At 37.9% G+C, this 12,779-nt stretch overlaps 1 protein-coding gene across 1 annotated transcript in view; it reads right to left on the reverse strand.

Annotated features, from left to right (window-relative positions):
• The window catches only part of snx29 (sorting nexin 29), a 230,948-nt gene that overhangs the window by 216,737 nt on the left and 1,432 nt on the right, over window positions 1–12,779 (reverse strand). Inside the window, exons 2-6 of the mRNA XM_014028096.1 lie at window positions 12,184–12,248; window positions 6,782–6,834; window positions 6,149–6,273; window positions 4,258–4,438; window positions 1,551–1,621 (exon numbers count right to left, since the gene is read on the reverse strand). Of these exons, the coding sequence (XP_013883550.1) occupies window positions 1,551–1,621; window positions 4,258–4,438; window positions 6,149–6,273; window positions 6,782–6,834; window positions 12,184–12,248 (495 nt within the window). The remainder of the gene's footprint in view (window positions 1–1,550; window positions 1,622–4,257; window positions 4,439–6,148; window positions 6,274–6,781; window positions 6,835–12,183; window positions 12,249–12,779) is intronic.

A 12,779-nucleotide genomic window follows, 5' to 3' on the forward strand; every position in this document is an offset into this window, starting at 1 on the left:
GTACGATTTACTTATTTTTTTTTTAAGTTGTACATAGATTGTTTTGTTTTTGTGAATGAATGAAACAAATAAATAAATAGACATCTCTTAATATACTTTCCAGCTTGAGCTTGTTTGTTTGTTGAAGTTGATTTTTGAAAATAAGGCACACAAAGAAGAGTTTTTTTCTTCACTCTGCAAATTAGGGTACGATTTACTTATTTTTTTTTTAAGTTGTACATAGATTGTTTTGTTTTTGTGAATGAATGAAACAAATAAATAAATAGACATCTCTTAATATATTTTGACAAAGCAAAATACTGTACCTATTTAAGATATCTTTAATTATATTCTGACTAGTATAAATAACATCAGATTTATCATTAAGTTGTATGGAGACTCCAGTTCAAGATATCTTAACTGTATCTTTAGAAATGAGATTCACTATATAAGATTCAATTAATGCAAATTTCAGACTTTTTCATGTTCTGTAAATTATGTTTAAAACAAAGCTGCTGCTGCTGATCATTCTGTTTTCATAAGCCCCGCCCCCAAGGCCAGTCCTCTAGAGAAGCACTGGAATGGTCTAAAAAGGTTTTTGAAGATGTTTTCGATAAAACAATTAACTGACTGTTAGTGACTCAGTCTGCAATGTTTGCATCTGTTAAATCAGATGTCATATATTATATACCTCTGTATAACCATGTTAAAAGTTTTGTAGTACAAAAACAGTACACATTTTTCTTATATATTTTATCAAATTTTGAACATTTTTGTTTTGGGCAGGTAACCTTTCATGTTGGGCAGGTAACCTTTCATGTTGGGCAGGTAACATTTTTCGTCACCTGCCAAACAGGGCAGGTAAAAAATTTTTAATAATTGTAGGGGGTGCTGTGGAGAAATTAGGCCACACCCACTCAAAATCGGACTTCATTCCTGTAATGGAGCAGATTAGGATCAACCATAGCAAATTGAGTGCAAACTGACTGAAATAAGTGGAATTTAGAGCCAAGCGTATGTCAACGGTGTGATGTCCGACTTCATCGCACCGCCATGACCACGCCTTTCACCAAAAAGTCTTTGGGCTTGAAAGCAAGTGAGATCAATTTATTATCTGTGTTCTGGCACAAGTTGTTGCTGATTAAGTCAAGAGGGTCAGAGATGGAGCTTTCCAAGCCAAAWACAGGTCACTTCCTGTTGTCAGMGGGCGGGGCTTTATTGATGTCATATGACCACATGGTATGGTCAGGCATGTAACATGGATGACTCATACCAAGCTTGGCATATTTTAGCCTTTCTATGTGAAAGTTACACCTTTCTGAAATTGTAATGGACAGACGGATGGAGAGCGTTCCCAAGACCCCCGCCTCGGTGATGAGGGTCAAAAAAACCTTCTTTAACCAGCCAAAACTCATTACGATCACAGATTTCTTTCAAATGAGGCCTTGGCCTCAAAGCAGCCCAAACATGTATGTTTTTGGGAGGAAACCGGAGCACCTGGAAAAAAATCCATGCAAACTCAAGGTAAGACCCCAAATAAAGATTCCAGGCCCAACCCAAAATAAACTCACCTGCAGCCATGGTGGGGAGCATACTCGCCCGCTCTTCATCCAGAACAAAAGCCCAGTCTTCATAGAAAGTTCTGGACAAAAAATAATAATAAACTCAGAGCACATCCTGGGGATTCACACCTATAAGATCTAAGATTTGTGAAGTGGATTTTTAAATTTAAAGGTATAGTTCAATCATTTTGAAGTGGGGTTTTATTATAAACAACTAATACGTTACTTGTGTGTCATGTAGCTCCTATAATAATGCTGACGTCAGTTTAAACAAGGTCTTATGATCATTGTAAGACAAATGTCCTTTCAGATATTAGAGAATTAGAGAATAATTGGAGTAAGACATTAAGTTAGTTAAATGAATACAATCATACATTTAAGAACTCAATCTTAACTTTTTTCTATTTCTTTGGAATTTATTTAACTGCTGTCATTTAAACCCTAACTGTCGATTTTAATTTTCATGGTTATTTCAGCAAAAATAGGATGAAATTCCAGCTGGATGCAACCTGAAAGTTATTGTTAATGCCACTGCTATTGGAGCTAAGAAATAACCACACAACATAGAGATAAATACCACTAGACTGAGCCCCGCCTATCCCTTCCACTGTTAGTACCTGTGACAACAGGGAGAAGCAAAGATGGCGTCCAAATAGGGCGACAGCTCACAGCCGTCATAGCAACTATTAGATTAACAGCAAAGCCAACTTGATCTGTGTCACAAATTATCTGTAATCTTTTACAATAAATTAACATAATTGTTAATTATTTTAATATAACTCAACAATCATGTATAACATCTTGATGATATACTGTATGAGAAAAATATAATACTTATAAGTAACAATGATCAAACCAGACATAAAGTCAGTAAATAACAGACATTTTAGCTAGTTGAATAATTATACTTCAACTAGTAATAAAGTATATTTATTATTTTTAACGGTCATAAAAAATAATAATAAATATTTACCGGTCGATACTTAGAAAACATTCACTACATACCCGGTGATACTTTAGGATGAAATTTGTCTACTGATATTAAATAATCATCTTCTCAACAGGTCAAGTTCCTCTAACAGAAACCTAAAAATASCCAGATACGTWATATTATTTTACACTGTGTAAATWTTACATAAGTTACAGGCAAACCAGCTTGTAAATTAATAATTTGTGCTAAATTGTAGCATGTTTAAGGAGAGCGCTACTCTCTATGCTAACAGAAGCTAACATCTACTAGCCAGTTTAATTATTAAAAGTGTCAGTATCGCCAGAACATATCTTTTAAATGTACGTTTTACAGCTGCTTTGAAATGCATTACAATTAAGTAGATGCAGTTGGAGCKACCCTCTTATAAAAACTGGGTCCAGAAGGTAAGGGAACTATACCGCATGGAAAAGATAACATGTTTACTTAGACTTCAAAAGCCTACTTTCAGTATAAGGTGGGGTCCAGCAGAATATTTACTTGTAAAGATCCAACAAGAAAATCTGATGGTGGTCTACTGCCTCTTGACTCTCTATTCAAAGTGAAACCTTCTTCTCTGGTTGTATGATGATGCTGTAAAACCTCACGAAACTGTAAAATCATGTGCTGAGATGGATACTATGTTAAAAGGCTTTTGGTAGTATGCTCAGTTTTGTACCTATTGTTCTTTCAGTATGGATGTGTGAAATGCTCTGTTACAATTTTTTTAAATAAAAGTTAAAGTAAAGAAAAGTGTCAGTGTCGTAATTACAGGGGTTAGACAATGAAAGTGAAACACCTGGTTTTAGACCATAACATCCATTTCAGACAGCTTCCTCTTACGTCCACAGTTAATCCTGTTGGATGTGGTTGGTCCTTCTTGGTGGTATGCTGACATTAGCCTGAATACTGTGGCTCTTGATACATCACAAAGACTTGCTGTCTTGCTCACAGATGCGCCAGCAAGACCCACCCAATTTGTCCTCTTTTGAACTCTGGTATGTCACCCATAATGGTATGTGCATTGCAATATTTTGAGCAAAACTGTGCTCTTACCCTGCTAATTGAACCTTCACACTCAGCTTTTACTGGTGCAATGTGCAGTCAATGAAGATTAGCCACCAGGCTGGTCCAATTTAGCCATGAAACCTCCCACAATAAAATGAAAAGCGTTTCAGTTTCATTGTGTAACCCCTGTACATCAGCTTTATGATCTTATTTTACATTATTATCTTCAGTTCTGGTCAGATGACATCCACATTGAGGTAAATAAGATTAAATCTGTTTACTTGTGAGATGAGACGTTTTCCTGTTRCTCATCTGTTGGTAAATCRYTAACACAGTTTCTGACGTTTTATATACATTATAAAGCTTATATTGTATACACCCTAATTTATGAATATAAATCAATAATAGTTTTATCAGTGCCACATAATCAGTCCTTAATGTTCACTATTTTTGCCAATATGTACAGTAAAGCTAAATGCAGYCTCTTGCCCGGTCTGGTTAGCTCCACCGCTGCTATAGTAGATCACAAGGTGTGATAGTCAAAACTCAACTTCTGTTTCATATAACTCAATGCCACAGAATTAAATGTAAGTAACTTCATGAGACCAAACTGACAGTTTATAATATAAATAGAAATTTTTGAGACTGGCAATTTTTTAAAGATGGCAGCAACACGTGAAGGTCAATTAACTGTAAGGTCTGACAGCAAAGACTGAACGAGCCGCACTCGGCTGCACTGACCCCAGACGTGGCCGGTCTGCCAGCAGCGTGTGCAGGTAGCGCTCCAGCGAGTGCTCGTTGAGGGCGCAGCGCAGCCAGGCCCGACCCCGGCCCAGCTCCGAGGAGATGTGTCGCAGGGAATAGAAACGCTGCAGCTCGTGGCGGTTCAGGTGCTCCTTCACGTAGAACCAAAAAGTCAGCTCTGACATGAGGGGGAGGGGGGAGCGAATGTGAAAGAGATGGTGGGGGGGGGTGGGGGTGGACAGGACCAGTGCAGAGAATATTAGCAGCCATCTTGTTTATAAAAAACAGCAACTTTCTCACTTTAAAAAGTCTCTACTTTCTCATTAACAAGCACCTCCACCTCCTGTCACGTCTCCATATTTATCTCCAACCTGACAACTTGTAAATTCTATTATTTGCTATAAAACAAGGATTAAAAAAAAAACATCCAGGTCTGCTTTAAAAGAAGTTTTTGCAGGATGGTAATTAATAGGAAGGAGCGTTGTGCGGCTCGTTTAAATACAATTCCAGTATGACCTCAAAGCAGAGTGTTAAAATTGTGACGGTTATTTTGAGCTTTGTCAGAGGACTCGGCTTCATTAGGGAGCTCTAAATCCATGAGTTCAGCCCACAATCCCGTCTTCTAATTTACTGTGAAACYCATGAGAACGTAACATATGCTAATGAGTAGAAGTCACGCATTCCTCCTTCGGTTGGAATTAACAGCCGTCTTAAGTACGGCACGGCGGAAAAAGTTCACTATAACTTGATGCTAATGTCTCTCAACCAGCAGCATGGTACTTATATGATGCAATTATTACTGAATAAATTACCTTACTACACGTGTACCTCGACAGAAAAACAACTGTGAGGGAAGTCAGATGTATTAAAATAAGGTTACTGGTTACTTAAACACAAATACTTTGAATTCTGTGAGAATGGGACAGAAAATTTGGACATTGTCTCATAATTTTTAGTCTCCATCTTCAACAGCAATTAAAAGAAAAAATAAAAACAAAACATAATGAGCTGCAAATCTCTTAAACCTTTATGTTACCCACCACAATACACTGTCAACATATCATATGTTCAACCTAAATATTTATACTGTTTTTAGGAAAAATTGGGAAATTTTAAAACTGATTGAAGCAACAAGCAAAAAAGTGGCAACAAAAGGCTGAAGTTACAAAAAAAATCTGTACGGTTTTAATACAACAAAACTTGAAAGCCTCATACTATCAAAGCATCAGAGCTTTACAAAAATATTCCAGCAACGGAATTTGCAAAAAAACATTAATTTGTGCATCTCTAATCTAATCTCAGTAGAAAATAAGTGTTATAACGAGTTAGCAAAATACCCAATTTTCATGTCTAATAGGACACACGAGTTTAAAATAAAAGCAGCAGCTGCCCAACATATAGCTCATCCTGTGTCTGGAAACAAACACAACAAWCAACTAAAAGGTGTCAGCGGAGGCAGTCGGATCAGGGAAGAGACTCATGTTTACCCAGAGTTGACAACAGTTTGGTTTTATTCTAAAAAAAAAATAAATAAAAATTAAATAAAATAACAACAAAGYGAAAGGCAGATGAGTCCTGTTCAACGAGCTCCAGCGAAAGGAAAAGCATTTCTGCCAAGTCATCTCATCAGCTGAAAACATGGCACAAACTTAGCAMTGCCAGTGAAACAGAGACGACGACTGTATTCTGTTTTCTGAGTCTCTGGTTTCACAGACACGCTGTGTGTGCAGCTGTCCGCTGACATGTCTGCGTCCTTTCATGATAACAAACCAATCTAGCATACTGAGCTCAAATTATTCCAACAAAACGATCACAGCCTAACCGTAGAGGTGCCTGTGATTTCTAACCGGTGAATGAAAAAACTGCCGACAGAAAACACGCCTGTTACCTGCTTCTGCCTTGCTGCTGAAGCCTGCAGCCTGCTTGAGAGCAGCAGCGGTGAGGGCCAGACCCTTGCTCTTCCTCAGGCCGTGCTGCAGCACCGCCTCAAACTGGGCACACAGGCAGATCACCCTGAAACACACACACACACACACACACACACACACACACACACACACACACACACATATACATATATAGATCTTACAATGAGCAGGAATGGAGTTTTGTTCAAATTTTGCAAATYACCTTATGCATAATCTCACYRYRTATTGCGAGCTCAGTGCTGCTGTTCGGAGTACATACTGAGGATGACCCTCAGCTACTACTAWATCAAACATTAGCTCAATATGTGCATAATTAACTGAGTTATAGTGAACTGGGGTGACTCCAAAAATGAATCGGCTGTCGATGCATCTAATGATAACTTTTTGAGAGTTTCATTGAAATCCAAACAGTTGTTTATGTAATTCCTTGCTAACCTCTGTACAAACYATGGCACGCACACACACAKAAACATTWAGTGTACAGCCCTTCCTCATCAGGTGGCACTTAACTGTAACACCTACATGACACCTCAGCCTGAGAGCCAAATAAGCACTCAYACTGAGAGTAAGTACTCCAGGTGAACTGGTCTTACCTGCTGTCCGAGTCTGTAGCGATCTCCTTTCGTCCTCCAAAGCGGATTTGGCACTGAAAAGACATGAGAGGAATCTTATTTCTTTCAAATACATACAACATAAAAGTTAAATCCTGCACTTGGTTTTGCATTTTTTTAATTACAGGACTCAATTTGCAGAGAATGCATTTTTTGGTACACTTGGGGGAACGTCTTGATGCAGCTCAGTAATCTAGGTAGAAAAAAATCGAAAAGAAAAAATAAGTAGGTCCTCTGGATGGGTTCTTCTTTAYTGAAARGTTTCGTCTCTCCTCCATGAGACTTCTTGGAAGAAGAAACCATCAGACTGAAGAAGTCTCTTGGAGGAGAGACGAAACGTTTCACTAAAGAAGAACCCATCCAGAGGACCTACTTATTTTTTTCTTTTTGATTGGGGGAATATGTTTAAACAACGAAACAGTAAAAGTGGCTAAAATATTAGAGTCCTGCATCTGGTCAAATAGACTAAAACCAGTCATTGCTGAAGGTACTGATTTACTTTTGGAGTCAATGCAATGGTGACCTTCATTCAGGCTACTTTTTGAGCACTAGTCTCATGACTACATCCACTCAACACCTATGTGAGTAAAAACTCTGGTACTGGCTCCATTGGTTTCAATCACAATCGCYCTTTAGCTGTGTTTAAGCTTAAAAACTGGGAAAACATCACCAAATTCTAATAGGAGGACCACAAAACTACAGTACCTGTCAATGTTACAAGTACAGTACTTGTAACATTGACAGGATACTGCCATCATTACAAGTACAGTACTTGTAACAGTGACAGGATACTGCCATCATTACAAGTATAGTACTTGTAACAGTGACAGGATACTGCCATCTTCTCCACATGGAAGGACCATTGTTTTGTCACTTTTCTCAAGCTAAGATGCAGGCTATGTGGATTCGAGTGACAGGATGAGCCAAGTTTGACCAGAAAAAAATGCAACCAAGGACTTAATGTCTGCTCCAAAAATGTTATCGGTGGTAAAAGACCAGGACTAGATGGATCCTATCCTTTCTGTCCCTAAGCAGGTACAGTACACCCAATATTGTTTTACTGTAGCCTACTGCTACCTTTACTTGTAGCATCCATGCCAGCCTCATACAGCYTTCTACTGGAGCCAACCACACATATTTATACAACCCCTGGCAAAACCTYTGGAATCASCYGCRTCAGAGGATGTTAATTCAGTTGTTTAATTTTGTAGAAAAAAAGCAGATCACAGACATGACACAAAACTAAAGTCATTTCAATTGGGAACTTTCTGGCTTTAAGAAACACTAAAAGAAATCAAGAAAAAAAGGTGGTAGCAACGGTTAATTCTTTAGGCKAAGCAGAGGGGAAAAAAATATGGAATTACTCAATTCTGAGGAAAAAATTATGGAATTACCCTGTAAATTTTCCTTCCCAAAACTAACACCTGCATCAAATTAGATCTGTTCATTAGTCTGCATCTAAAAAGGAGTGATCACATCTTGGAAAGCTGTTGCACCAAGTGGACTGACATGAATCATGGCTCCGACACGAGAGATGTCAATTGAAACAAAGGAGAGGATTATAAACTCTTAAGAGGGTAAATCATCACACAATGTTTCAAAAGATGTTGGTTGTTCACAGTCAGCTGTGTCTAAAATCTGGACCAAATACTAARGACATGGGAAGGTTGTTAAAGGCAAACATACTTGTAGACCAAGGAAGACAAAGTGTCAAGACAGAAAACTTAAAGCAATATGTTTCCAAAACAGAAAAACAAATGAGGAACGAATGGGAGYAAACTGGAGTCAACGTCTGTGATAGAACTGTAAGAAAACACCTAAAGGAAATAGGATTTACATACAGAAAAGCTAAATGAAAGCCATCATTAACACCTAAACAGAAAAAACAAGGTTACAATGGGCTAAGGAAAAGCAATGGTGGACTGTGGATGACTGGATGACAGTCATACTCAGTGATGAATCGTGAATCTGCACTGGGCAAGGTGAATGTAGTGGTCACCCCGAGTGAAATAAACATGCAAAACTGTCTTTGACCTCAGGCCTCTGACGGACCCCTATAGAGTTCTGTCTCTTTAAAGGGGCCCATCAGAGGCCTGAGGTCAAAGACAGTTCTGCATGTTTATTTCACTCAGGGTGACCACTACATGATGATGCTGGAACTTTTGTTTGGTGCCGTTCCAATGAGATTTATAAAGATAACTGCCTGAAGAGAACATGCAAATTACCACAGTCCTTGATGATATGGGGCTGCATGTCAGGTACAGGCACTGGGGAGATGGCTGTCATTACATCTTCAATAACTGCACAAGTTTACATTGATATTTAGGATASTTTTCTTATCCCAACAATTGAAATGATGTTTGGGGATGATGAAATCATCTTTCAAGATGATAATGCATCTTGTCATAGAGCAAAAACTGTGAAAACATTCCTTGCAAAAAGACACACAAGGTCAATGTCATGGTCTGCAAATAGTCCGGATCTCAGTCCAATTGAAAATCTTTGGTGGACATTGAAGAAAATTGTCCATGAAGAGGCTCCAACCTCCAAATCTGATCTGGCGACAGCAATCAGAGAAAATTGGAGCAAAATTGATGAAGAATACTGTTTGTCACTCAGTAAGTCCACGCCTCAGAGACTGCAAGCTGTTATGAAAGCCAAAGGTGGTGCAGCTAAATACTAGGGATGAGCGAGTGCACCACTATCTGTATCTGTTCAACCATCTAAATTATATGTATCTGTACTCCGAGTGGGCGGGGCCTAAACCGGATGTGGGTGTGGCTTAACCGGAAGTTGGCTAGACTTAAATCTGTACATTGTTTTAAGTCTGATAATGATATGGATTGATCAGAAGTTCCTATATGCATTGTTTGTTTGAATGTTATTTACAGAACAGCTTCAAAATTTAGATTCAAAGTTTTTAATCACAAAAGTTAAAAAATAATTCATGTTCTGAGTTTAAAAAAGCTTGATCTGTAAATAGTTTAAGTGCATGAATGAATGCAACGCATGCAGTAGGAAATTATGAACTACTGAAATATGCATGAACAAGAAATATCACTCAATACAACTTCCTTTTTTATTTTTTATTTTATGAACAAACTGATTTTTCTTTTTTTGTCTTTCAATTTATTTATTTATTTTTACTACCTAAATGTTCTTGGCTTTTTCCCCCCACACACAAAGTTAAAAAATGTTGATAATGTTAAGGTGTGTGTGCATCTGTGAGAGGGAGAGGTTGTTCTGCTCAGCTATGTGTGGAAGTGGTCTGTAAGACTGTTTATTAATYATCTGTGTGAAATTGGTGATTCATGCAAACATGGTAAATGGATAAATGTCAGCCTTGTTTACTGTATTCTTCTCAAAAGCATCGCGTTCCAACTGATTTTATATCACCACCAGCTGAACTGATGGAAAGCAGACAGTTAAAAATAAATAAATAAATTAAAAAAAAAAACACCGGACTTGAGGAATGAGGAATTCGACATGAGCCGTTTTCAGCTCTGTCTTGTCAAATGAACCGCACTTGTTACAAAACAAGTTCACCAAGTGACTTTAAGCATCGTACAAACTGAAACAGAGGCGAGCTGTCTGCGCGCGTGTCTCTGTGTGTGTCAGCTTCACTCAGCTGATCAGGCTCGCTCTGGCTGCAGAGTTTGTGAGGGGAGGGGCGGGCTCTCTGTATGTGACTGGCCAATCACAGCTCGTGAAAACAGTCAGTTACCCAATGAGGATCTTCCTTCAGAATGAGCACGGATATTGACAAGTTGTATTCGTTTCATGCTCGTACTCATCAAAAATGCATTAGCCGTAACGAATACTCGTCTGAAACGAGTGTCCGGCTCAACCCTACTAAATACTAGTGATGTATTTTGAATCGTCTTTTGTTTATCTGTTTTTCAAGATTCCATACTTTTTTCCTCAGAATTGAGTGATTCCATATTTTTCCCCTGTGCTTGGTCAATAAATGTAACATTCACTGACTTCCACAATGTTTTCTTTTCATTTTTTTGAGTGTTCCTGAAAGCCAATAAGTTGCACTTTGGAATGACCTTTATTATTGTGTCATGTTTTTGATCTGAGTTTGTTTTACAGAATGAAATGTCTGAATGAGTGCTCATCAAGACTGGTGATTCCATATTTTTGCCAGGGGTTGTACTTATACAAATTTTAAACATCACCATTAGGTTCATTTAAATGATGCAGAAGCAATGGCTCGAGTGATAAATCACACACACACACACACACACACACACACACACACACACACACACACACACCTAACCTAAATTAAATTCACACCTTAGTCCCGCCAAAAGCATTTCCTTCCATTGGGACTAGGCTTAGGTCACCATAAGTACCAGTCCCAAAAAGTAGGTGCGCATGCCAAAAATTGGCCCCACATAGTAGGGAATACCTGTCAGCACACACAATAGTATATATAACGCGCAGGTAAAAACAACCTTTTTAATAATAATCACTTTTCAAGTCTGTCCAAGACCTTGACCCTTGAGTAAGCCTTTCATCTGAACATTCCTGAGTCCTGAAGTCAGAAGTGTCAAAATTCACTCTAGAAAKATSTTTTTTCTGTTAWATCAACCCTAAATCTCGGTATAATCCATTGCTGATTATACGATCATTTGAGAGAGCAGCAGATAAGAAATAATGCCATGTGACATCATGAGTGGAGATGGTCATTAATGATCACCACAACTAATCAGCATTAGCCAACGCATAAAAAACACTATTCCTCAGTAAATTTTAAATGATGGGATTTTAGCTGATGGTCATTCATACAACACACTCTGAGCATGAACTTTCACAATTTTTGATATTTGCATAATGTTATTTTCAAGGTCTGACCAAAATCACTACAACTTTATCGTTTCATAAGATTTTTAACTTTAAAACTCAGGCATGAAAGATGACAGGAGCAATGAATTCCTCCAAGGACTTTATGCATTTCGTTCTAAAATGTTTTTGTGAGAAATGTTTTTTTGTTTGTTTGTTTGTTTCCTGTTTTGTGCTTTAGGGAGGATAAACGTCTCAAATTATTTCTGGTACTGAACAAAACTGTTGCTTTCTCAAACCATATGTGTCTGTTGTAATAAACCTCCCTGGTTGTACTCTTTATTTTCCACATGTATTTACCCACAGAAAGTGGATTGATTAAAGCTGTTAGTTGTACTTCCTGTGCCGTTTGTAGACTATAAAAAAGGGAACTAAAACATACTGTCACACCAGAAACTCCAGCTAGTGTTTAAGAATAATTTTCCAGATAAACARGTCACTCTAAGGACTTCTGACTAATCCATCCATTTTCTTTACTCGCTTTCCCGTTTAGGGTGGCGATATAAAGAACAAGTTAAAAACATGCCGCTCACCTGTTTAACAGCATCCAGCAGCCGTTCTAGGAGGTGCTGTCTCTTTGCATCACTCTGAGAAGTCCCTGAAGAGAGAAAATAGAGCAAAAAGTGAGAAAATAACAATAAAACTGACCAAAATTTCTCTGCAGCAGCTCGTCACTGTATCAGATAACCAAGCGCAAGTAAAGAAAAAGTAAAGCATCTATTTAGCAGATTCCTACAAAACTATTCAGACCAAAGTTTGGACATCTCTAAACAGCTGTGCTCCAGACAATACATGGAGCTTTCATCGCATCTAAAATATTCAGCAGAAAGTTAACAGTGAAGGAAGTACTTTTATATCAATATCATGTAGTTTTATGGAACACGACAGCATAGAGTAAAATCCAAAATCTTTACTCATCATTTAAAAACTACTCTTTTTAACTGCTGCCCAAGAGTCAAAGATCCACAAAGCCTCAGTTTTAAAACTAAGGCCTGTTGGGATCATTTTCAAAAGCCTGCCTCTCTGACAGAGGTTTACAGGTGCTGGTCATAAAATTAGAATTTCATTAAAAAGTAGATTTATTTCAGTAATTCCATTTAAAAAGTGAAACTTGTATATTATATTCATA

Source organism: Austrofundulus limnaeus, unplaced genomic scaffold (assembly GCF_001266775.1).
Source record: "Austrofundulus limnaeus strain Quisiro unplaced genomic scaffold, Austrofundulus_limnaeus-1.0 Scaffold5, whole genome shotgun sequence".
Lineage (NCBI taxonomy): Eukaryota > Metazoa > Chordata > Actinopteri > Cyprinodontiformes > Rivulidae > Austrofundulus > Austrofundulus limnaeus.